Source organism: Saccoglossus kowalevskii, chromosome 9, assembly GCF_978046115.1.
Source record: "Saccoglossus kowalevskii chromosome 9, keSacKowa6.1, whole genome shotgun sequence".
In the NCBI taxonomy this organism is placed as follows: domain Eukaryota; kingdom Metazoa; phylum Hemichordata; class Enteropneusta; family Harrimaniidae; genus Saccoglossus; species Saccoglossus kowalevskii.
In genome coordinates this window covers 6,330,996-6,358,059 of record NC_140649.1, presented here as the reverse complement: position 1 = coordinate 6,358,059, position 27,064 = coordinate 6,330,996, and the positions used below count along the sequence as shown (strand labels likewise).

The 27,064-nt window shown below is 37.9% G+C and overlaps 4 protein-coding genes across 6 annotated transcripts; 2 read left to right on the top strand and 2 right to left on the bottom strand.

The window, feature by feature from the left end:
- Nucleotides 1–40: 40 nt before the first annotated feature.
- On the bottom strand, nt 41–3,129 carry LOC144345984 (uncharacterized). 2 transcript variants are annotated; one of them, XM_078007037.2, is made up of 4 exons: nt 2,861–3,129; nt 1,231–1,628; nt 929–1,060; nt 41–735 (listed from the first exon to the last, which is right to left on the bottom strand). In XM_078007037.2, exons 2-4 carry the CDS (start codon nt 1,537–1,539, stop codon nt 592–594), a joined length of 585 nt encoding a protein of 194 aa, XP_077863163.1. In that variant the 5' UTR covers nt 1,540–1,628; nt 2,861–3,129; the 3' UTR covers nt 41–591. The 2 variants fall into 2 exon arrangements, with proteins under 2 accessions (XP_077863163.1, XP_085359700.1); XM_085503574.1 differs by having other exon boundaries at nt 1,001–1,060.
- A 3,870-nt stretch (nt 3,130–6,999) lies between these two features.
- LOC146738071 (uncharacterized) lies at nt 7,000–7,404 on the top strand. Its single transcript, XM_085503545.1, has one exon. The coding sequence runs from the start codon at nt 7,000–7,002 to the stop codon at nt 7,402–7,404; it is 405 nt and encodes a 134-aa protein (XP_085359671.1).
- A 4,589-nt stretch (nt 7,405–11,993) lies between these two features.
- LOC100366796 (uncharacterized) lies at nt 11,994–26,792 on the bottom strand. Of its 2 annotated transcripts, none has more exons than XM_006813245.3 (4): nt 26,583–26,792; nt 14,437–14,780; nt 13,895–14,059; nt 11,994–13,217 (listed from the first exon to the last, which is right to left on the bottom strand). In XM_006813245.3, the coding sequence occupies exons 1-4, from the start codon at nt 26,599–26,601 to the stop codon at nt 13,065–13,067; spliced, it is 681 nt and encodes a 226-aa protein (XP_006813308.1). In that variant the 5' UTR covers nt 26,602–26,792; the 3' UTR covers nt 11,994–13,064. The 2 variants fall into 2 exon arrangements, with proteins under 2 accessions (XP_006813308.1, XP_077863161.1); XM_078007035.2 differs by lacking the exon at nt 26,583–26,792 and adding an exon at nt 17,535–17,660.
- On the top strand, nt 18,842–21,389 carry LOC144345983 (zinc finger protein 862-like). The gene is made up of 2 exons (XM_078007036.2): nt 18,842–18,884; nt 21,024–21,389. Exons 1-2 carry the CDS (start codon nt 18,842–18,844, stop codon nt 21,209–21,211), a joined length of 231 nt encoding a protein of 76 aa, XP_077863162.1. The 3' UTR covers nt 21,212–21,389.
- Nucleotides 26,793–27,064: the final 272 nt, after the last annotated feature.

Sequence of the window (27,064 nt, the reverse complement as noted above, 5' to 3'; positions counted from 1 at the left end):
CTTCACGTGCATTCACAATAAATTAACTATGAGAAAAAAATTAGCCACATCAGATTTTATTCAGAATTTGTACGAGTTATCTTGACATTATAATATTGCATTAAATTGTAAGCAGATAATACATGTATATTAATATGTTTGGCAATTTTCACGTGGTACATAGAGACATGTACACACGCATCGATTTCATAACCGGCCATTTAAAATAAGGGCATACTTTCTACGGCGCCATCAAACATCGTGCGCATTTGCGTGGTTCACTTTCGTTTCTTTTGTAAACAATTTATCATGACTTCGCAACTAGAAAGTGCCCGCGGCGAATATATGTGCATCCATGAATTGACAATAATTAAATTCCGAGTTTCGTGTAAACTAATACATTTTACACGTTCAAAGTATTTGTTAATTAATCGCTGGTTTGGTGATTTATGTTATGTTATCCGTGGCATCGTAAAATATGAAGTTAATATACCCAAACCAGCTTATCCACGGTGAAATTCAATCTAATTTGTTTTTAAATTCTGGTACACAACTTTCAATATTACATAAAAATATAAAGTATAAAAATATAACGAATCACCATGGCGACCGTTATCCGAAAGTTTCAATCAATGCCACTACTACAACAATCTCTATCAATATTCCAAAAAGAAATCCCATAAACATTGCATTGCAAGCAGACTTGCTGGCCATCTTGGCTGCTCCTCGGTGACCGGCTTCAGCGGCTTTACGAGACTGAAACGTGATTAGCATACATTCAGTTAATATAACATTATACTACGTCATGTTGAAAACAGCATCATTCAATGGTCGTACGCGACACCGTGTGATTGTGTAGCCATGGTCTCAGGGAAAACGCCCATCTTCACATTCACAAACCTGTACACAAATCTAATGAAACATATACAGTAGAAGACCATCTACTCACCGCTAACGACTGATGTAACGCATATATACCAAATAGCGGGCAGCAAAATAACATAATAAAGACAGAACATACCAGGTAATCAGGAGGAGGATTCTGCACTGGTGCTAAAATGCGTTTTTTCGGCCTGGTTATCTAAATGAAAAACACAGAATAATTCATATCTTCAACTCTGACAGGTAACGATGACCTGGTATGCACGAAAGTTACATATAGCATCACTGACACTACAATCGATTAAAATATTATGTTTATATATCTTGGCCATATATCTGCATGTTGATACCTAACCAAATGTAGCTTACCGTGGAGACATCAACAACTACCTCACCATTCTGAACCGTGTCACTTGTGTGAACTTGACATACGCGTGGTTCATCATCAGTTACTGTGTCGTTGACATACGATGAAGGGTCTCCTTTCGGTGGAAATAATATTGGAAAGATACCGTCTCTTTTAGATGGTGTGGAATCCTTCAATTCGTTATCGTTAGAATAATCTGAGTGCAGATAACGGACTGAATATGCAATGTCGCCCAGTGCGCCCTCACTCCGTTGTGTGGTGTCACATCCGTCGTCGTCGCCGTTTGTGAAACGTTCATACGGTGCAGCCATGATTTACTCAGTATTAAGGTTGGTCAAGTTCGAGATGAAACGAATTTATGATTCGGAAATATTTGAGGATAGTGACTTGTATTCATGTTCTGAAAAATAAACACATTAATTATTCAACGATTTATTTTGAAATTATTTTGAGTCAAAGTAAAGTGTGTTTTGATTTTCGAGAACGGTTTATTGTTAAAGATATTGTTAAGGGATTTGGGAGATCGTATTGACATACTTAACTAAAACAACACGAAGCACAATCTAGAACAATATTAGAGAACTCATAGGCGACATGCAGCGTTAGGTTTACTTACACGATGTCTGATTCCATGCGTGTCATAACACGTATAATATACCCACGCGACATATTCAGGTTTGGGTTAAGATAGTGATATCGTTACAATTTATTGATATACTAGTACATACTAATTCTTGCAAAATATATACCAACCATATATCCTCAGAAACCCACAATTTAAGCATTTCTGTGTGATGAAAGTTCCGAAATTCTACAGTACTGTTTTTCATTGCAATTAAATTGTACTTATTGGTATTAATTACTAAAGTCGTCAAAATATATTTCTGATTACAAGAACGAAGCTATTCGTCCGCGTGGTTTCAGTGGGATCGTCTTTCTATGTCATCCTACGGTCGTCACGTAATTCACCTTCCATTAGTGTAAAACACGGGACACTCCATTAAAGATTACGAGGTGTTAGGTTTGGGCTATATGAATGAGAAATGTACATTGCTCAGGTGACTCTGTGTCGACTATAAATGTATATCGTGGACCATACAATAAAATGCCCATAGGGAACATAAATCGACGAAGCCTGCTATGACAAAGGTGAAAGGTGAAATTATTCCTATTTGTGGATTTAAGTTCTACACGTGTGATCACAAATGCAAACTGTGATTGTGTAATATTGATTATACTAGAAGTAACAATGGTGTATTCGAGTACTACGTATAACGGGCTATGAAAAACACAGAATATGAGCGTGTCGGAGCCATCGCTATAATATAAAGGTTACACCCGTATATCAATATGGCTTACAGCGAGACGAGATTATTTTCATTTGTGTAGAATGATACCAGCAAATATAATAAGAATCCATGAGGGATGCAATGTGGCGTTTTCGCGCAATCTGTTTCACTCCGCAGATGATTGTTACGTTTGTTTACATATGTAAAGAAAACTGGCAAATAAATAAAGAATAAATGTAAATAGAGTGCCTGGCTAATTGTTTTCTGTTGCCTGGAAGTAGAAGTGTAAGCTGGAAAAGTCGATTTATACGTAGACTAAGACACAGGGTCTTCGATTACTTACCTTGTTTATCAGATTTCTCAGCCGATCAGATTTCTCAGCCGATCAGATTTCTCAGCCGACAACCTCCATCATCTAGGAATGTTCGCAGGTCCAAAATTGATAGGTGTTACTACTGCTGCGGTACGCCCTAATACGGGTACGTGCCCAGCCCATAAACATGCGTCACAATCTACTAAAATGGTATATCAATTATATTATAGAAACGTCCCAAATGTATGTAGATTGTCATTTGATCAACACTGGTACACCGGAGTGAGGGTCCCTGGCGATTCAATTGACACGGAATAATAGGGACTTACACTCACGGTATACCATCCCCCATATTAGCTAATTTGCATAGACATGCAGCTCGCTGACATCATTTTTTATTTTTAGCGTATTGTAGTATGAACATATAACTGGAGACATGCCAAATGATTAATGTACGTCATTATAAACATAGTAATATAATTGTGGCCTTACTAATGTGTAAACATGACATCCGTCACATTGAATTGAATAATTTAGTTTATAAACGGCAAACGGGTGTAGGGGATACAATCTTTCTAGGGAATATTTGGCGGGAGATTAACGATTTGTGTAAGATTTGTTATATTCATGGGAAATAAAGATATTAAATGATTAAAAACAAAACAATAATGTAAATAATACATATTCTGAAATAATATTCGGTATTTGCATTTCCCGCTTCGTAATTTTTAAACTGACAGAATTAATAACGTTCCAAATAATTAGCGTTAAATGCCACAAATAATACATCATATGATTCTTGTGCATATACACTGATAAAATTTGTTGACTGTAGATGGCCGTCAGATGGACGTTTTAATGGTGAAAACACACCATAATCAAGCATTTTCATCATTCCAGAGCCAGGTCACAGGTACGGGTGGATGAAGTGGCACGTATCTGTAGGATTTGACGGAGCCATGTCCACAAACCATGACCGATGCGTGAACAATAAAAAACAGAAGAGGTATACTAAAACGGCTTATGTACTTTTATAGCAAAACATATAGGTAAGTTGAGGTCATAAATTCAGTAGTATGGTTATAATGCGATTTAATCATTGGCTTATACGTTATTTTTTTATGTTTCAACACGGTGAGTGATGACATCATAGGGTAGTAGCTAGGGAAGCATTATTACATATAATTTCTAAGATTGAAATTTGTAGGGAAACGGAACAAGAAATTGATGAGATTTATGATGATCTATGTAAATGTATTTTAAATGAAATGAATTCGACCATTCCAAATTATAACTGCTCCAGTGAGACACGGAAAAGATTCCGTCATCATAAGCCATACTTGAACGACGAGTTATATAGTATGTGGCGTGTTATGAGGGAACGAGAACGCTCTTACACTCGATTTGGCGGCTCTAAAAATATTAAAACGATAATACGTAATGATTTCAAAGCAGCGAGACGGGCATTTGACAAAAAACTTCGGTGTTGCGAACGAAATTATAGAAATGATCTTGTTTCTAGCATTGAAAAGGTATGTACTGAAAACCCACACCAATTTTGGGAGCATATTTATAAATTAGGATCTGTCAAACGTAAAGATATCCCAATGGAAGTTTACGATGACGGGGGTCATATTACAAGTAATCATAACATTGTTTTAAATAAATGAAAACACGATTTTTCATCCCTTTACAATCAATCTGATCTAGATGGATTTGACGCTAATTTCTACGAACATATTTTACATCATAAATTGGTCCTAGAAAATGATTTGAATGATCCACTGTATGATAGTAATTCTGAATTAAATAAGAATTTCTCTATTGTAAAAATTAAGACAGTGGTAGCAAAAGCAAAGTCAGGGAAGGCAGTTGGGGTAGATAAAATCCCGTATGAAATGCTTAAGAATGATAGTTCTGTTGCCATTTTAACGCATCTTTTTCAACTTTGCTTTGACAGTGCAAAAGTTCCATGTATCTGGAAAAAAACATTAATTTGTCCAATTCTTAAAGTGAGGTCGAGTGACCCTCGCGTTCCAATGAATTACAGGGGCATAAGCATACAGTCCACTTTGTCAAAACTTTACAGCGCATTGCTTAATAACAGAATCACAAGGTTTTTAGAAAATAATAATATTTTAGTAGATGAGCAAAATGGTTTCAGAAAGGATAGAAATTGCGGAGATCATATTTATATTTTGACATCTATTATCAGGAATAAAATATCCCATGATTTATCAACCTTTGCCGCTTTCATTGATTTATGAAAAGCGGTCGACAGTGTCGATAGAGACGCATTGCTATACAAATTACTTATTAACGGATTTACGGAATTAACGGTAAAATGTACAAGTCTATACGAGCTATGTATAGCGACACAAATTCTTCTGTAAAACTAAATGATTTTAAAACAGACTGGTTTAAGACTGAGCAAGGCGTGCGTCAGGGTGATAATCTTTCTTCTACATTATTCTCCATCTTTATTAACGATTTGGCAGTTGAAATTAATCTGAAACAAAAAGGAATAACTCTTGATAATAACGTTAATGTTAGTATTTTGTTATACGCTGCTGATATCGTGTTGTTAGCTGATAATGAAATTGATATGCAAATGATGTTAAGTCATTTAAATAGTTGGTGTGAAAAATGGAAAATTAGGGTTAATAATGTGAAATCGAAAATGTTACATTTTAGAAAAGCCAGTGAAGCTAGAAGTGCATTCCAATTTTGCATTGGTGATGACGTGTTAGATTATACCGATAAGTATAAATATTTGGGGATTGTTTTGGATGAATTCGTTGATTATCCTGTAACTGCTGGTATCGCAGCAGACTCGGCAAGTAGAGCGTTAGGAGCGTTATTCGTTAAATTTAAAACTCACAAGAATCTTGAGTTCTCCACATTTACAAAGTTGTATGATGCCAGTGTCGCGCCTATACTTGACTATTGTTCCGGAGTTTGGGGTTTTAGTAAATTTGAAAAGTGTGAAATGATTCAAAATAGGGCTTTAAGATTTTTTCTTGGCACCCATAGGTTTTCCCCACTCCCGGCCGTTAAAGGTGACACTGGATGGGTCTAATGCAGAGATCGGAGATGGACCCATATGGTTAGACTGTGGAAGCGTCTTACTGAACTTGATGACAATAGACTAGTTAAACGAGTATTTCTGTGGGATCACTCCCTAAATTATAATAATTGGTCATCAGAGATTTACCAAATTATGGAGCTCGTCGACTTAAATTATGAACACCTAATTGACGTAAATATACATGCATTAAGAGAAAATATTGCGATGAGGTCGGAGTCATCTTGGTCAGAAGATGTTAGTCACAAACCAAAGTTACGTGTCTATGCAACTTTTAAATTTGAATATAAACCAGAAAAGTACGTGCTAATAAATTTAAGTCGGGATCAAAGGTCACTATTAGCTCAACTGCGCATGGGCATTTTGCCTCTCCGTATTGAGACTGGGCGATTTAGACACGAGCCTGTAAGTGAACGAATCTGTTAATTTTGTGATGCAAACGTTGTTGAGGACGAAATGCATTTTTTGTTTGACTGTCAGCAATACAATCTAGATTCAATTCTTAATGAAATAACTGGCATATCACGGGAACAAATACTGGTTCGTTTATTTTCAGGGCCAATAAGAAAACTTGCTCTTTTTATAGAAAAGGCCTTTTACAAAAGAAGAAATTTGTTGTACGTCTGAATTTAATGAACTACACGATTGTATTGTTGATACATTATTTCAAGCTCTCTTTCATAACCTTTATTTGTAAATGTAATCGTTATTATTTAAGGTGACTTATAAGTCCACTGGGCTGGGCAGTTCTCTGAGCTGCAGGTCACTATAATAAATTACTTACTACTTACTACTCAATACATAGGGAACATCACCCGGTTTTGAAAAAATAGGTTTGAACAAAATAATGCTTATTTTTCAAAACACAATTAGGCACAATTGCACCATAATATATAAACATGAGCAAAATGTGTCAAAATTGTATTATGTCGTCTGATACGACAAAGAGCTGAGAAGAAAGGTCCAAGCAACAACCATTACCCAGTGCAATACAATGGGTACAGATGTTTGGAGTCGTTTGCTCCATCAATACTCCTCTTGGTATAAATTACGAGTGAGTGTAGCATGGCTCATCCGGTTTAAGATGTACTTGAGAAGATCTGCCTTATTGAAAATAGGCCCGTTAACAGTGCATGAACTTTCCATTGCTACCACTGACATTTGCAGAATTGTCCAACGAAGTTCATTTCCAAGAGAGTTTGCTTCACCGCAAAAGATTCTGAGTGAGAAACCCGATTCTGAAGGTTATGTCAGTCCACTGCGAAAGTTAAACCCTAAATTAGAAAATGGAGTCATACACGTCAGAGGACGACTGGTGAACGCACCCATTAGTCAGCAAGCTAGACATCCAATTATAGTACCTTGCAATCATCATGTGACTGAGTTGATCGTTCAACATTACCATGACCAACAAGGACATGTTGGCCCAAACCAAGTATTGTCAGAGATACGACAGCAGTTCTGGATTGTTCATGGACAGCTACTGTAAAGCGTGTGATTGGTAGGTGTATTAAGTGTCGTAGATGGAATGCACAACCCGGGAATCAAAAAATGGCTCCACTTCCTGCAGCTAGAGTGACACCAGGTGAGCCACCATTCTCCCATGTCGGGATAGATTATTTTGGACCACTGTATGTTAAGTACAGAAGAGGTACCATAAAATGATATGGATGCGTGGTCACCTGCCTGGCCATATGGGCTGTTCATATCGAAGTGGCCCATGATTTATCCACAGATTCCTCTATACAATCTGTGTGGCGATTTATTAGTCGACGTGGACCACCTACACATCTCTACAGTGATAATGGTACCAATTTCCGGGGAGCCGAGACTTAGCTGAAACAGATGCTTGCTAAATGGAGCCAAGCTTTTATTAACGGTAAACTTAGCAGAAGAAATATTCAATGGCATTTTAATCCACCAGCAGCAAGTCATGTAGGTGGAGTCTGGGAACGGATGATTCGTTCGATAAGAAAGATTCTTTATTCTTTATTAGGGAACATGTTAGTGGATGATGAAACGCTACTCACTTTCACTACAGAAGTGGAGAAGATTCTTAATAATCGACCACTAACACATTTATCTGATGATCCAGATGACCTTGAACCACTCACACCAAACGATTTACTTTTGCTACGCCCAAATCCTTGTACGTCGGTGAGTGAAATCATAGAAGAAAATGGTCATCATAGAAGAAGAACCGAAACTCTTGCAACTGAGTTTTGGAAACGGTGGGTACGCGAGTACTTGCCAACTGTACAAGAAAGGCAGAAATGGTGCAGGCCGAAAAGGAACCTATCCATTGGTGAGTTGGTACTTGTTGTCAATGAAAATATTCCTTGAGGTGAATGGCCATTGGGGAAAGTCAAACAGACCTTTTCTGATCGATTTGGTACAACTCGTCACGTTCTTGTGAAGACTTCCACTGGAGTTTATGTTTATGGAGAGATGTGCGCAAGCTCTGTTTATTGGAAGGCAACATGGACCATAAGACTGTGATGAAAAGACAAGATGGAGTAACTCGAGCAGCAGAGATCGGTGCAGAAGACACCAAGGAAATACATGAACAAGTAGATGGTTGTGCCCATTTGATGCCACGTCATAGTAAAAGACTACATCACAAGAAGAAAATAGAACAATGAACCTTTGTTGAACAGAACAATGATTTTTTTTCTTTCATGTACATGATTTATTTATTTGTGGGTCCTGCAACTTTAAATTTAGTAAGGCTCCTCGTGATGTGCGCCTTTCGGGGGCGTTGTGTAAGTTGTGCAAACCTCCCCTCTGATTGGTTATTGATTACATAGTTGGATTCCTTTGTTTCACCTGTTTGACCTGTGGTGAACTTCAGTTCTGCATGTGGTTCTGAAGAGTGTAGACATGTCTCTGTGCCTGATCTGAATTGTCCTGCCCTGCCGCGTTGAGTTTTCTGAATCTTTTGCTAGGTTTGCTAACATTTGTACACCGGTCCGGGAAGGTGCCACTAAACGAGAACTATGTAGGCATCACAAGCTCCCACTAGTATTACAGTCTCTTACACCACCAACTAGAAACGCATACTCTGGTTATATCGTATATCATTCAGGTGAGACCATCCTATATATCCAACTTGGTCGGAATACTGTCAGCTGCTATCGGTAATCTATCCGTTGTCAAAACCTTATCCAGTCGCACCCCATTGACCAAATTTAGACCTCTTACATCCATCTGTAATTCATGACCATTAATCTGCCTCTCTGTATTCAGTGTGGACAATGTATAATTGACAGGCTTACCTGTAATGCCTAATTTATCAGCAAGGCTGTAAAGGCAGATAGACAAATCAGAACCACTGTCGAGAAATGCATAGATTTCAATCTCTTGGCCTCCATCTACCCCACTGACACGAACAGGAATCACCTGCAAACTTATGCATGGTTGATTGGTTTGTGTAGCACTACATTGCACCTTGCTTCCAATGACATTACTATGTCTTTCATTGTGAGCTGTGGCAGGAGCTTTCAGATTACTATTGCTGAGTGGTTTGGGAGTTGCAGATGTTTGATATGCTGAGTTTGATGTTGCAGGATGAAGCAAAGGATGATGTCTTTTACCACAGCCTACGATAGGGCAAATACGACCACTTCTACAATTCCTAGCCAAGTGAGGAGGTCTTGCTTCTAGGCAACAGTCACAGAGCCTGTGTTCCCTGATGAAGTCTTTTCTCTCTTGGAACGGTTTGAACATAAATTTTCGACAATGTTCAAATGCATGGCTACCACTGCAAAACAGACTTCTCCTGCCATTAACTTCGATCATGGAAGTATCATCAGCACCAACATCATTGGAGGCAAACTTGGAAGGAAGATTTATGGGAGGCGTGTCAGCTACATGTGTAGCCAATGTAGTAGCTTTACTTGGCTTTTGTCTTGATCTGGCATTTGAATCTTTTTCTCCATCAGGCTTAGATCCTACCAATTTACCAAATCTTGTATTTGCAATTGCTGATCTGTTCTCCAGAAAGTGGGTAAGGTGCAGGAATTCAGGTTCAGTGCCCACACTGATCAACTTGCCAGCTTGCTTGGCGCAATCTGATTGCAAGTATGATGGTAACCGCCTAACCACCTTTTCCAGGGTATCCATTGAATTGATGTCGGCATGGAAATTCATTTGCTCAGAACTGAGGTGGCAATTCTTCATATCACCAGCCAATTTCTGCAGCTTATCCACTTCATATGCCTTTATCTGAGGTCCTTTCACCACTTTGTCAATTGTAGAAAGGATCTTCCGGGCTTCTGTATATCCTCGCTCTGGAGGGAGAATTACACAGCTTCTGATTGCTTCCTTAGCTGCACCAGTACAGTGTTGGAAAAGATATGATAGTTTGACATTATCATCTTTGACTAATTGTTCTATGTTCACCTCAAAGTTTTTGATAAAGTTTGGATATGCAACCGGGTCACCATCATAGGTATGAAACTCGTGTTTTGGTAGACTCAAGTTAATGGCTAATGCTTTGGTAGTCTCCAGCTGATTCTGCACAATGCATTCCATTGTCTTCTGTTGACTTTCTAACAGTTTCTGTAATTGGAACGTTTCTGAGAGAACAGCACCATCACTTGACTTCTTAGTGGTCATCTGCTTCCCCATAGGCCCTCCTCTGTCATCACGATATTGTTCGCTGGTACCATGTGAATTATCACCGAAGTTTGTATGTTGTGGACTGGATGCCCCTGTAGTTCTCAATTGACTATTAGCTGGACTACACAACGGTATATACGATTGGAAATAATTGCTCATCATTTCTTGTTTGGTCTGCCTCTGCAAACCAGGGAGTATATCAGACTTCTGGTCAGATTTAATTTCTTCATCTATAAAGTCGACTTCTACCTTAGCTTGCCTTACCCGATTTTGAGCTTGCATAATTTCCATTTCTGCTTCCTGCTGCTCCCTCTCTTGACGCATCTGAAGCAGACGTTTTTCTGTTTCTTCTCGAAGCTGCAACTGTTTTATGCGTTGCTTTACCTGTTTTTCAACTTTGAGTTGGTCTAACTCACAACGGGCTAAAGCAAGTTTCCTTCTTGCTTCTCTAGACACACGACTTGTCTTTGTATTGGAGTTAGAACCTATTCCACCATCCTCAGTATCCACATCCAAAAATTCTCTCTTGCCAGTATCCCATGGATTTGTCTTGTTTTCTTGTGGGAGTCGAGGCCAAGACGAAGTGTGTGAATCAACCGAGGCATTTGGCTCTGTGGTTAGAGTTGGCATGTGAACTTTCCTTTCCAAGAGAAATCTATGTTCCAATGCGTCTTTTATTTGGTCGTCTATCTCTTCCTTTGGGCCAGCTGACTCCATTGTTTGGAATACCCATTCTCTGTGTCCCTGATCAAAATACTCCTTTCTTTCAAGTTCAACCTCGTATTCACTTTCGACAGCACCTCTTTCCATTGGAGGTAGACACAGCATATATTCACGACAAGTTTTTTTTATACGAGTTGAATATTTTCTCAAGAGCACATCTTTTCTTGCTTACTTCATGGTATGCTGCCTTTGTGGACATTATACTGTCTATCTCAGTGTAGACTCTGGTAAGATGATCGCCATATGAAGCTGTTGATTTCTTCAAACGATGTATCTTATCAAGTTGCATACTGGCTCAGTCCAGGTCGAATAATGTGTCCCTATTTTGCGAATATCTTTGAATCAGACTCATTTCCCTGTCTTGCTCGGGTTTATGATCTAGGATATGACATTCACAGCACGATATTCACTTGACTGACAGCAGTATTACCAGTATGTACAAGGTATGAATGCAACACAAAATTATGATCTTCAGCGAAGGATAAACGAGAACTTGTCGTAAGTATATGCAGTGTCTACCTCCAATGGCAAGAGGTGCTGTCGAAAATAATAGTATACCTCGCAACTGCATGTTTTTCACTAGACTGATACATCAGTGGTCAGTTACGGTCTAATTTAAATATTTTAGATTACGAGTGAGATTCTATGTTGTAAACGAATGGCACATTTGACGGGCAGAGTGAGGAAATGTTGCACGTGGTTCGGGTGGAGATAATTAAAACACAGGAATACAAATTATATAATTTCCAATATTATTATTGATTTTGAATTATTAAAATTTAACACATACTTACAATTATACGCTATAAAACGAATCTGAATAAATAACGGTTACATGACAAAAGAATAAAACGTTAGCCAATATTAGTTATAACTGTCTAAAAATAGCACCATTACGAAGAAATGAATGATGGGTCATGGAAGGAAAAAAAGTAAAATAAGGTTCTTTAAAATAGTATATTGTTCACAACCCTAAAACGGTTGCATTGTTATTAATATTTCCAGAAACGGAATTCAAAATATATATATATACAGTACATCTTTCAATATTGCGTGTTCTTCACTGATATTAGTAGCGTTGTTTTTTTTTGTTCGATCTCCATTAATGTACATCAACGCTTGTAGTAGAAAAACGTCCACACAAAAAACGTCTGACCAACAATAGTAAGACGTGACACATTTTTTTTCAAATATAAAATAATCAACATGTATGTGTATGTTGATATGGGGTATTTTCAGCCGTAATTCATCGTGTTGATAGTTTGTATTCATACCCTATTTCTACAAAATACGTAGCACTCGTTCACGGCATCAGCTGTCGCAAGTGACATGCACTAAACATTTCTATCCCGGAAAGCAACCGCCGTGAGGTACAAATATAAATGCTGAAATAAAATAAAGTAATATACGAAAAGAACCACTGCATGTGTTCTAAAATATCTAGATCAAGTTGTGCGACGTCATCACTGCCTGGTTATAGTCTGTAACTATCATAGTGATTATTCGGAGACAGACACTCCCACAGTGCATTACAAACTCCCGAAATGCATTATAATATCCCACAATGCATTACAAATAGGTCGAATTTCTATATACAAAACCCTCGGCATAGATATAAATATGAAGTTTTACAGACTTCACACTCCCATTCAAATACACCTGTGGGACATTGATAAATAAAATAACTTATCAAACCAATGCATAAATAAATAACTTAACAATAAAAACAACAAGTGTCATATTCAAAAGTTTGCATAGGATTGCTGCGAGAAAAAAAACGTTCAGCCGAGTGGGAAACGTACAAGCTCAAGTTTTAGCAAAATGGGGCGTCACAAACACGACCACGAAGAGTATTGCTAAAATGACGCCAAGAAATATACCAGCCCATGTAAGTTGCAAGGCGTATCGACCACTCTCTTCAGCCACCATCCTATCACCCGCCTTGGCTGCTTGTCGAGACTGAAATCAAACATAGAACAATTGTAACGTGATTGTAATGTTTCACATTCACCGGATGAAACCACTTAGGGCGTGAATTCAATTCATTATGTCTTTAAATACATTATTATCATTTCTGGATTGCACAGGGCTCAATAAAAGAAACTCACATTCATTAGTTTCGGGGAATAAAATATTATTAGTACTCCGCGCCATTCAATATCGTTTGCCACTTGGTCTGATCAAACACAAGAAACAAACTTATGGATTCAACATTGTCTCCCTCATCAATTAACCATTTTCCTTTCACTGCGAGATCCCGCGTTATGCGTTAAATCAGACGAACTCTAGGACAAATAAAGGTCATAGCATCGTAGTGGCTTCAGAATATCGCGTGGGGTTTGTCAAACGCGAAAATATATTTGGGTATTTCTATTCACATTTGATGATGATTAATTTCGATGAAGTAAGGGTATCTCAATGCAATATTCCTCTCCGAAGGATCGCCATTACGTCATTGAGCTATAAAAAAATATAAATTCAAAATCAAATCGTTCAGTCCGCGCTATTCACGCAATATGCCAGATCCCGAGGTGAACGGAAAATCCCCAATTAACGCTATGCGTTCATTCACATGCCACACTTGAGTAATTCTAATATTTTTTTATTATTATTTAATATTTCAATATTATACTTACAAGCCAGGACTGATGTATTGCGAACAAGCCTATAATCCAACAGAAGAAGAAACACGAGAATATGGAACAACACAGGTAATCAGGCGGTGGGTCTTCCAATGGTATGGTGGGGCGAGGGTAAGGCAGAGTCTTGACAGTTGGACTTGATGGTGGGCTCACCGTTACCTGTAAACGTATAGGAATCGTATATGAAACGTTACGAGTTTTGACTGCGTAATACAAGTCACCATACATCTTAGTAGGATGGTCTCTTATCAAGAATACGTGCTGTATGTTTATCATTTGGAAGGGCAATATTCGTCCTACAGCGAGCGTTAGAACAGTGTATTTTACTTGCGTTGAATACATCGCATAGGACCCATGTCGAACATAACACGCAGCGACAAATTAAGTACACTCATGCGGATGGGGAAATCGACAATAGATGTTCTAACAGCACAACTTACAGGTCACGAATAACTCATCTAACAGCACGACACGTCCACTAATTTCAGAAAATAAACCCAATTAAAACTAGCGGAAAAAAACATCGGTCGACTTACCACAGCGTAGTTTCTGCTCGTCACCGACTTTCCGAACGCACTGTAGACCTCCTGCAATGCGGGGGGTCCATCGTGTTCTTGTGGTGGCGGTCGTCGTAACTGTCTCGGATCTCGACGTTGTTTTTTTGCGACGCTCTGGTTGCCTTTCTTCGCTCCTTTTTGTGGTAAAAGTTTCTCATTGGCCGAGTCAGTGTATTCCGTATCAGCCTCGGTTGTAGAGTCAATTCTAACGCGTTTGACATCGTGATCAGTATTCACACTTTGTGCTCCATCGCTTTCCGTGCGAAGTAATCCGGGGGAGGGTGGGGCCTCTTCCTGGACAGAGTCGTCGAAACGATTATAATCTAATAAAAAAGACAAAACAAAAACCATTATTATGACAACCAACCCCAACAAAATTAATATTGACAACTAAGATGACGTATTTGTTGACGATAGTGTATACGTATAGTCACTAGCCTGACAAGTTGGCGTAGGTGGCGCCCTGGACTGCTGCGATCCCCACCCGGGAAAGTGTTCTAGGTTCTTGGTATAATTAGGTGTTTGTATGCAAGGGATTTTTCCACACAAAAACGCCGAATTCGGCTGAATTTTGTTATCGGTTGGCTTAATATAACCCCACCGGATCGTATTTTTGACAAAAATTGGTATTTTTGTCCAGATTTGTAGGAAATCTGAAAAACACGTTTCACAACTTGTCTCTTATTTAGTTTTATGCTGCATTCAAGATGGCGGCCCCCATATAGTAAATATCGTATTTCTTTTACTATCACATGTGCGCCAGCGGACTGTGCGTATAGTGTGGTGTAATGAAATACATTGTAGTGTCTTTATCAAACAATATAGGATTCCTAGCACCATTAAATCACCTTTCGGTGACGTCAAAATGATGTACGACTCGCTACATATAAAAACAATGTCACACAAACGCTTCGTCGATAAATGGCGTGATTTATAGGCAAGGTGTATTTGTTGTTTTACAGGACAGTGGCGCGTCAGTCAAAAATTAGGATTATTATTAAAATATAATTATATTATTAAATCACTGAAAATTGATAAAAGACATGGGTAACGCTACGTATCAATTGAGAGAGAAAAAAAAAGTGAAATACCAATCGATGTTTGTCACGCGATTATTGCAAGGATCAGTCCAGACATGTTTGCACAAGTCCCACCGGTTTCCATGTACGCTTTAATACCATAAACTATCAGCCAGTCAAAAAATAAGCTGAGGTATACGCTATGCCATGGGATATTGACTTATATGCAGGTCTCGGATTTCGGACATCGTCACTATAAAGACTAAACAACGGTAAATGCATAAGATATTAATACGAACTGTTAGGTGAAATGTGAATATTTGATTGCGGGTGAACACATTTCCGGGTGACTGAATTCACGGTTATTATTCATGTGTATTCCAAGCTAAGGTTCATCTAACACAAAACAAAACTATCACATGGCCCAAAAAATGACGGTTTGATAATATCTCATATAACTAATAGTTCTATTAGTTGTATGAGCTAGAATGAACGACTGTTCAGTACTCTAACCTCATACGAAACAAATAACTGCGGCGGTATCGTAATATATTGAACCTCCATGGTACATTTGCAGATATAGAGACCGTAGACGACCACATGCAGAGTTACTAAAATCAATGCACGGCCGGTACAATGTACGACATGACCAAGAATGGAATGAAGGAAAGAAAGCAACTCATGTGGTAGATGACACGATCACATACATTCAGTTGAGACCAGCTGTTTCCTTTAATATCACACTGCACCGAATAAAACAACTAGATCGTAACATGGCACCACGTCATCTCAAAATACAGGGCAATAGTGAAGTTAAAGTCAAACAAAGGAGACAATTCATTTATTTACAACAACTACATGTTTTCATTTCACGCGCAGCGAAATTATTGATCCGGAAACGGAGTTGCTTTGACCATTTCGGTGTCATAATGTTTCGTGTTTAATCTACAAAGTCAATGTCGACAAATGGGTGACGCTTTTGTCGATACGTGTCAGGTGTTAGAAGTGCTTAAATGAATAATACATATTGAAAATATGATGGCGTGCGAGTTGCAATAAAGTGACAGCGGCAACATGTTTATGTAAATATATTCACATTTTATGGATCACTGGTGATATTTTAAATCGGAAGTGTGAACGTGAACAAGTCGCCCACTTTGTTGCATTTCTTCACACAGATACATAGTTTCTATTTTTGCATTCACATTAATGTTCATGTTCGTGCTGCACATGTTACCAGCGTAGGCGTGAACAAAGTAAGCCTAAGCCGAGGTATCATTTAAAACAGGAGATGAAATATTAGTCAGGTCAAAACAGGTCAAAATATATGACAACGTGCTCCGAGATGAATTATAATACCCCTCACTAATATTCAACGGTATTTAATTATACATACACGTTTACATCGTTATGAACCTGCTATTTGACGAAACGCTGGCGAAAAGAACAAGATATCGATTGAAAACCGACTTATTCGGGGGATGGTTCTGAGCGGTGAGTTTCAGTATATACGCACATGGTGTCATGGGTACCGTCAGATACGATTGCCCCCAGAATATTATTCTCAGGGTCACACTGTTAAAACGGAAGCCTGTCATCGCGATTTGCTGGTAGACATGTGATGGTTTATATATACCTACTCACAATTATTACTGGGAATATCAATTAATTCAAGCAAACAATTATAAAGTGATGATAATTGAGATCTATCCGAATAAAGATTGAAATTAAACACTTAATTACAATTACTTTAATCATCGTGCTCGAGTGTTCGTAATAGATCCATCGAATACGTAATCACGTGAATCACAATAGGAAAATGGCCTGTAATGATTGTTATCGACGTTACGCTTCATTTTGGCAAATCAATTAAGAATAACAAAAATGGACATTATTTCCACACCATGACAACAATATACCCTGAATCGCGGATTTACTCGCACATGTGTTCACTCTGACAAAAGTGAATTAATTTACTGAACGGAAGATTCAAGCATACATTTTCAAATAATCGAAACAATACTTTCCCCGACATACTAGAGAAAGCGACATACTTACCGTAATTATAACGTGTCGGGAGCCAGGGTCGACCGCGGTTTTTTGGACGTTTATTAAAAACCGGCATAACCACGTCCACTGCTCATCGGTCTACATTACATGCGACTAGGGTGAATGTAATACCGCGCTGTCACAAAAATAACCGGCTTACTCATTTCGGCATTTATGCGAGCCCGCAAGCTGGCGGTTAAAATAAGATAATTGTCATGGCAGCCGGCTCAGTGATGAAGTGTAATGTAAATTCACAAAGTACTTGATTCATTGATATGCTAATTATTCATATTTATTGGGCAACTTAATTTGAATTCTGTTTATTCTATTGTCAATATGTGTGTTCTATGCTGCAGTTTTTTTGTTTTTGATTATAGTTTATTGTAAAAGGGAAGCGTTATTTTGGTCGTACACAACAATAGTACTAGTAATACGCAAATGCGCATGCGTGTTCCATACTAAACGCGCGTGCGTATCTGTACATTCATCTAAGGAATGCTAGCGCTGCAAAAAAAACAGTTCAAGCTTCATGAGTAATTGTAATTCCGGTGAATGTCCACAGAGTCGAACCTTTTTTTGTTAATTCATAGCTATTTGGCGTTCAAAGCGACACACTCGTTCCAGTGAGTCATGTTCGATAGGGTCATGCGACGGCCCGGGGGTCGCTAAGCTACCATGCAGGCTAACGGAATGAGTCGATATACGTTAATTCACTTCCGGTCAGGCAGGTATTTCACAACACTATAGTTTACATCAGTTTTATCATGAGCATTTTATTTCTGTCTTGTAGGCATCTAAGATTGAAATTTTACGAATTTTTCACAGAATATAACGTGCTTTTCATTTATTCACACACAATGGAATTAAAACAAAAATAATATATATTATTCTGGTATCCGTACATACATTTTAAAGATATTTCTGCGGGCGGAAAGATACAAGTAGTAAGAGGTTCTAACTTGTGAAAAACAGAGGTACGTGAGATCACGACCGATTGTTATACAAAATGATAAGTAGGTAACTGTAGTCCTTCGCGCAAAGTCCTTTGTTCAGTTAATATCGGAATAAAGTGAAAGATCGCAGGCAACATGCGGAGTATTGGAATATCATAATAAATAATAATGTTTAATAAAAACAATATGATCATACAGATATATATCCATATGTTTTCTCCACTTCATACAGTTATAAATAAGATTATTTCGATATAAATATTACTATTTTCACACAGTGACAACTGATTGTACCAGTAGTCCATATGTTTTCTACAAAAAGTCTGGTAATATTGAATAATTTATATTTGATGTTTGTTTAGAATGAATTTAGAACGCGAGACATGTATGGCGCTGCAGGCAATAGGTAAGATATATAGATATTGTTTTAGTAGATGTACACGTCACATCACGTACGTAAATATTGACATGAATAGAATTTATGGTAGCTACTATGCGCATACCAATATGAATCTAGACTATACATGATTATACAAGTACTACATAAGGCAGGATTTTGGACAATGGACTTCAGTTAAGAGTTGACACCTTACAATTACAATCCCTGTGTCTATATAATGCTGATTTAAGAAAAACGGAAATACGTAATAAAATTTATTGTCAAAAAAGCCATGCGGTGTTAATTTGTGGGTAGTTGTCAGAAATATAAAAGAGCTATATCTTTCTCTCTGTGCGTGTTAAAATGAAATGTGTGTTTGAAATTAATTCACAATGAAAGCAGAATCAGATTACAGATTCGTTGCTATGATATTGACAGTTCCTCTCCCATGGCAACTGGGCTGATGACACCCATGCTATGGCAATTGCGTCGTCGGGTTGTCAATCAACAATACATGTGTCAATTGACGATGACTAATATTAACGATTAAATCACACTGTTCTCGTGTGTGTAGCATATGCTGGCAATGTGGTGCCGTGATACACTCATCTAATTCATGATGTCATAATTCTGACCCCCTAAGTTGGCGTTTATCAACCCTTGACTAGCAAAGATGGTCCTGCGTGTAGCCTGAAATGTAGGCGTGAGTGGCGCCCTGCCCGGTTTGGAGTTTGGAGCACCGCTGAGGGCGCAACTCACGCGATCTTGTCAGGCTATATTTCTCCCATCATCGATATATTCCAGTAGTACCGAAGTGTGCACTAAATATGGCAGAAATAGTACATTTACGTATTAGTGTGTGTACAAAACGGAATGGCGGTGTAGTATAGTCTTGACAACCAGTAACAGTGTATGTCGTCTGTCAAAGTTTAGTGTACATTAGTGTATACATCCAGAATTAGCACACCGTGATGGCGGGGCTACTTCATACAGAAATTACAGTTTATCAGAAATTATATCAGCGAATCGAATTCAAAAATGACCATGTTATTACATGTACGCCATTTTATTGATAAGAGGTTCCCTATATCATGACACACGGAAATTACCACAGTGTACCCTTGATTGACGGTCAATATATCAGTGCCGACGCTTCTCCAGTGGTCGACTGGCCCAATACACGTTCATTTTCTAGGAACGTAACATAGTATAAGCCAACATAGTATAAGCCAACATTGTATAAGCCGACATAGTATAAGCCAACATAGTATAAGCCAATACTTGAAATACACGCCAAAACAGCAAGAAATCATTACCAGAGGTTTCGGGCGAATTGCTACATTGCCTAACGTTGAGGCCTCAAACGCGGTATAACGATATTTTGATTAATATTAGCAAACCTCCGACTCGAGCTCACATTTCTTCTGTACCTCTCGCTTAAACGCCAAGACGACGAACAAACTGCATTTGAGTATATGAGCAAACACACGGGCAAGGCTGTTTCAATAAATGAAAGTGAAGCAGTCTCGCCAATTGTGTATGTTTTGTTCCACCTGTATGTGAGGCACTTTCTACGGGAGATAAGCGACAAATCTCGGTATGTAACATTGCAAATCGATGTGTCTAGGTCCGTAGATCGTATCCGTTACTGATTACCAATACAAAATGAATGTAATATACAAAACAATAAGGGGGTTGAGTAATAGACTGATTATAGGGTGGACAGTTAGAGATCAAAATAAGAAAGATCCAGTCATGATAATAATGTAATACCATTTAGAATATAGCACGTATAAGCAATTTTCGCATTAGTCTTCTTTTGTTCTGTATCAGTCATTCCTACCGAAATGTTTAATATGCAATTATTTTTTGGTGTAGACAGTGATTTTGTTTTCGTACCTAATCAATTGATCGCTGGGTAGATCTGTTAATACCTTGGGCCAGAGAGTTCATGTTGCTTGATTACTTTCTTTGTTGTACGATTTTAAATAAATGCCTAATTTAGGCTGTTAAAAAAAGCTAAACATGACTGTCACCAATTGAATAGGCTAGTGAATATCAACAGTTGGTAAGTACATTATATCATCAGAGTTATGTATTTATATCAAGTTTATTTGTTTCAAACTCCATTTCTACATGTAAAATCTGAACTCTTTTCATCTGTAGATTGTGAACGAGGGTTCTCAGCTGTATCAAGAATCAAGACCAATCTGAGAAATAGACTTTCTGAAAAAATATTAAGATGTTTATTATTCATAAGTGTAGAAGGACCACCAATTGAGAAGTTTGACTTCAAGGCTGCTTCAGATGCATGGGCAATGACCAAGACAAGACGACTTCAATTACTGAAGTAGATTAAATACAGAAAAAATAGCTGATGTTTGAATATTATAGTTTGTGCTTGAAAATGTAATTTAGTTGTATATATGTATAATGTTAATAACTATGTGTTTCTGAATGTAAACCTGCTTTGGTCTTTGTAATTCATATGTAAATTTCTATTATGATGTAAATGATATGCAAATTATGCCACATACTGTGTCACATTTAAAAAATATGTACAGTTAAATGACATAGAATTTGTTTTTGGCTTAAATAACTCACTGATTTTTGCCCAAAAATTATAATTATATACCAGACTTATTTAAAGTTATTTTTTCTAAGCAACGATGTCAAGCTAATTTGTATATTTGAGTTGGACAATTATTCCCTTGATATCACTGACAATTGGTAATGCCTACTCACGTTCAACAAATTGTTGTCGTGTTCGGTGTACGGTTAACTGATTACAAGGTTGGTTCAAAATACTGTAAAGGGGAATATTTACTCAGTACTGTGTTTAATTTTAGTGGATTTGATGTTGCAGAGATATTCACCGGGATTTAATTTCACTGGTTTGCAAAGGAAATAATGCATTCTATTGTTGAACTTGACTGTTCAATCGGTTTCAAATTAGCATGATATTATCAGCGATGGGACGGATTGAATAATTAAGCTCTATACAGGTAAATACAAACGGACTGTTTTATACAAGGATTACGACATATTTGTTAACAAATAAAATCAACTTTGCAGAATTGGGAATGTAAAAAAAAATATATGAAAGTCTTAACGCGGGAATTCAGTCCCAGGCGACGTTATCAACGCACGCTAAAGGCTCATGGGTAGACGTTTCTGTGTAAACAACGACACGCTATGGTCGTCTCACGCCGGCGTTCGCAGGTGACAACTACCCCCGCTTCAAGTAAAATGTACCGTATCTACTTACAAGCATCACTTATAAATGCGGGCAGTGCTTGAGTTCAAATATTGCAGGATTCCACAAAATAACGTTTTATTCACATAATATTTACACTGTCAAAAATTGTTTCCTTTCGAGATGAATACATTTGTTTTTACATTCTCTAGAATTTGGTTTTATGTGCCTTTACAGGAAACTGCATAAATGAAGCGTAACATTTTAAAAAACATTACTCGCTGTGTGTTTTAATATTAATATACAGTCACTGACAATAGTTTATCTACACAGAGAGAATTGCATTAATTAATTCGGAATCTAGTCGTACCTAGCATGTGTCATTACCATGCCTTGATACCAGCGTTGGATAAGCAAACGGTTTGTTCAATGTTGTCTTAGTCACTTGTGATGATACATATAAAATAACTATTTGTTTTAGCAGGTAAATACTGTATACGAGCGTGAAATTAAGTTTCGTCTAATTCACGCATTTTATTCTTCGCGTTCTTCTTGCAGACGAATTACTATTATTTCAACTTTTCATTTATACGTATTTGTCAATCAATTGTATACAGCATCTCATCAAATAAAAACAAAGAGCATTGATTACTCAATGCCTGTTACTAATTCACACATTAAAAACGAGTGTTACACTTCCACTAGCCAACACACGTCCGATGATTATCGCTGCAGTTCACACGACAATTGCACGACAGTAATTTTGCCAAGTGAAAAATATGTTCTGTTTCCGGAGATTGGAATTTACTAAAATGTATTATTATTCAATGAAATGCGAGGGAATTGAAAACTTGTTCACACCAAAGTTAATGTTATGCAAAAAGTTAGTAACGATTTCATTCCAAATCGAACTGTTTACAGTGCGTTACTAAAATCACAGTCCCTCAACAGGTGTTGAGGGACTGTGCTAAAATGTCTATCGTCCGATAGATTTCATGTACAAAGTTCAAAACCTTGAAGTAGACCCAACACTTATTAATAACTTTCTTTCTGGAGGAATTAATTTTAAGTTTAATGTACTTTTTAGCGACATATTGTGGAAAGTCAACAATAATTTGGGGAATATTGTATCCAAGGAAGTTAGAGTATTTATTACTCAATTGTATAAGTATAGAAAAGAAAGTTTGAATTTAATGTGATTTTTCTTCTTTCCTTTTTCAAATATGTATGATTTGGTTGTTTTCTTCTCTTTGTTTGCCGCTCCAAAGGCTAATAAAATATTATTATTATTATTATTATTACCTGAAGAAATCAAAGCCATCTGATACCAGTGCACCGGCCGGTTTACCGTCGCCATCAATGGTCCCAGCAATTGATCCAGCATTAGTCTATGAGATTAATGACGACGTAGACGTTGTTCTAATCAAGACTGACAGTGCCTCAAGAAAATGTAAGCGAGGTACCTACCAGCATTATAGCCCCAGGATTCGAGCAAAGATAGGAAGACACGCGTCCGAAAATGGTGTAATGAAAGCCGCCAGGCATTTCAGTAGGCTGCTTGAAAATCCCATTAACGAGAGTACAGTTCGGACTATGAAGAAAGCCTACATCCAGCACGTGAAGCAAGATCGTGACCCACCAGAAATTATAGAGAAAAAACAACGTGGTCGTCCTTTACTCCGTGGTAACCAGCGTGACATCAAAATCTAGTCATTTATAAAGTCTCTGCGTATCAGTTGTGGTATTGTCAATACTTCGATCGTGACTATGGCACCACGTGCACTTGTTTTGAACAAAGACAGGTCCTTATTAATCTTGGGCCGAATCACTCATCATAAAGAGGATAGGCTACACAGAAAGACGAAGAACCAAGGCATGTAAACAAACAAGTCAAGGAGGAATATTTGCGTAAAATCGAACAGTGAGTGTCTCATCACGGACGAGTTGATCTTCAACTGGGATCAGACTGGTGTTGCGATAGTCCATCCATGCATCGGGTAACTGGACAATGGAGTTCCGGGGCAGCAAACAAGATCAGATCACAGACCTCGACGATAAACGAAAAATCACCGTCATTCTTGCTGTTAACCATACCGGCCACATGTTACCATCACATTTATTGTATCAGGGAAATACAACGCAGTGCCGCCCAGCTTTAAATTTGGGACATCAGTTACAGCACGTCATATAAATCATTATCGAATAATTATCGTCTAATAAAATCTAATGAAATGTTGGCATCACTAACTCGTATTACGTTTTTTTCCCGATAATATCGTCTAATAAGGTCTAATTTAGACACCCATGTCTGGGCAACTATTGGGGAAGATCGTTTTTCTCCGATACTATCGTATAATTGTCGGCTAATAAAATATAATGAAATATTGGAAGATATGTCTAATTTAGACATTATTAGATGATATTATCGATAATATCGGAGAAAAACGAACTGCCCCAATAGTTACCCAGACAGACCTGTCTAACTTATACATTGTAGACGATAATATCGGATAACGTTAATAAGTACAGTGTTGCGCCTTCCTCCCCGAACCATTGATCAAATACGGAAACAATGTTTCGGTATTTAGACACTGTTATCATTCCGTATGACGGTATGTGACATCTACATGTCAGAAGCTGGGGTTACACGAAGAACAAAAAAGCCCTGGCAATATTTGATGTATTCAGAGCACATCGATATGGAGTTTTTAATGAGAAAAAAACTACACGACAACAACATCGTCACTGTGTTTGTTCCGACCTGTTGTACCGATCGGCTGCATTCCAGATCGACTGAAGCCACTTCGCGAATATGTGGAATAGGTTGACAGTCACATGAGTATTGCTGTTGTTCAAAAATGTCTCCTTTTTAAAACCAGAGTTCGGACGAATACCTAACATTTGTATTCACTAGTCTTGTGTTACTAAGTATAACATTCAGAAGGAAAACATCTTGTCTGAACTTATTTTTATAAATTTTACGGTGCTGTCACACCCAGGTCTCAGATTTCAGACAAGCATTTTTCAAGTTTTTAACTACTGTTTGTGTGAACAAATATTTATTGACTGTGAATACTAGTACTTTGTTTTTCACTGCTTGAATTACGTGAGTGTCCTGTGATGTGTTGTGGTCTCGTGACATTAATCAACCAATCACTATTTGTAGCAAATGCCTTGCAAGTCCCAATGAAATTTTTTAAATATTTTTTTCTCAGGTGTGCCGTTTGAGGGCGTGCATCATATGGGTCAAAGGTGAGACTAACGTGTGATATTTTGTTTACTACTCAGCGGCTGTGTATATGTAGGTTTATTATGCGTGTATTTGGATGTTCTAATCTTGGAGTTTTTCCAGTGATTTCTCCAGGTGCAATCCAAATTACTGTAGGTGTGTCTTGCTTACCTGAGTTTTGCAAGAATTTGAGCAGGCCAACATGTTCATTTTTGTTCATGTGGTTGATTACTGGCATGTTAATTTCCGACTTTAGAGCCATGTTTTCAACTTTGTTTATCATTTTCATTGCGTACATCTGCGGCAATACAAAAATACACCGCCCCCAGCGGCAAAATTAAAAAAATAACCCCTAAACGAAATGTTCACGCATTTTAATTTTAGCGCAGAGAGCTACCTCCGCGTACTACGCGAAAATTAAACTGCGCAAAAAATGTTCCGTTCTACAGTAACTCATTTGTTGAGCCCATTTCACTGACGACATTCGCGCATAGATGTCGGAGAGGGCGCAACTCAAATCTAGCTTGGTAACTCGTAACAAAGGTCCCATCACGATAGAAGAGGATGAATACACTAAAGCTTGTTCGTTAGTGTTCCATAGTATCTATGTGTGAGCAAGCTATCTCGATTATTTGGTACGCTGGTTAGATAAATTATATACAATTATACCAGACAAAGGCTAGGAACTCGCCGCAAAGCTCGACCCAGTCGCGCGGTCACAGTCATTACATTAGCTGACAGGTCCGGATTTCACAAAAAAAGCATTACTATACAGTTCGGAACATATAGGTGGGTCTGTTTGTCATAACAATCAAACCCACCTACAAATACCGGCTCCTCCCAGGATCACAGCTACTAGACAATTTTATGATCGAGTGAGCATGAGATCCCGGGGCATGATATGACCTTCTGACACGCGGTTTTCACCTAGGTCAAATGAACACAACAATTGAAACACGTGATATACTGTACTGGTAGCTGGGTCTGTGGATGAATTAACCTATATATAACATACTAGTATTATTAAAATAACACTACTTTCTTTGTAAGATACTGAATACGAGTATTCAGTATATACTAGTACTTCAAGGGCGGGGTAAATAGATAAACATGGAACGTCACAATTAGGACACAAGAATACGGGTAGCGTCCATGTAGTACAAGACCCGATACGTAGATATCACGTCATGTTTAAAAGGTTCACAGTCCCTCGTTCACTTGGATGACCGTGAATGGCGTTATCTAACCAGACACCGACAACGTGGAGTACAAAGTGATGACAATCTATACCGTACTGTACCTGTTTTACTGCCGGCCATTGTTGTTTCAATCCGAGAGTGTGACAGTTTTTCTTTCGCGGTTTATACTGACATGGTTATTATTGCCGTCACCGTGTGGTAACTAGAACAATGAAAGTAGACCTCCACTTTACCGACAATACGTTATTCCTGGTGAGTAATGCACATTACACATGACCCGGAAGTAAATATCGTTGAATCACCGGTGTGTCGTGCACTGTTTCGCGCAATCCACGTAGCTGGCGGGTTAATACAGTTTTAAAATGGAAACCTGTCTTTTGTTTTTGTTTTCGTGTTTTGTTTTGTTTCTGTGACTCATATTTTTGGGAGTTGAAACTCTGAGGTCGATTTTGAAAATCAAATCTGAACAATGAAAATTTTGGGGATAAATTCTAAAGAGAAATTAAGCTAAAATAAATATCACTTTATACAAAACTTATGCCAGGTACATTTGATTACAGAACATAATCATAAATCAAGATGG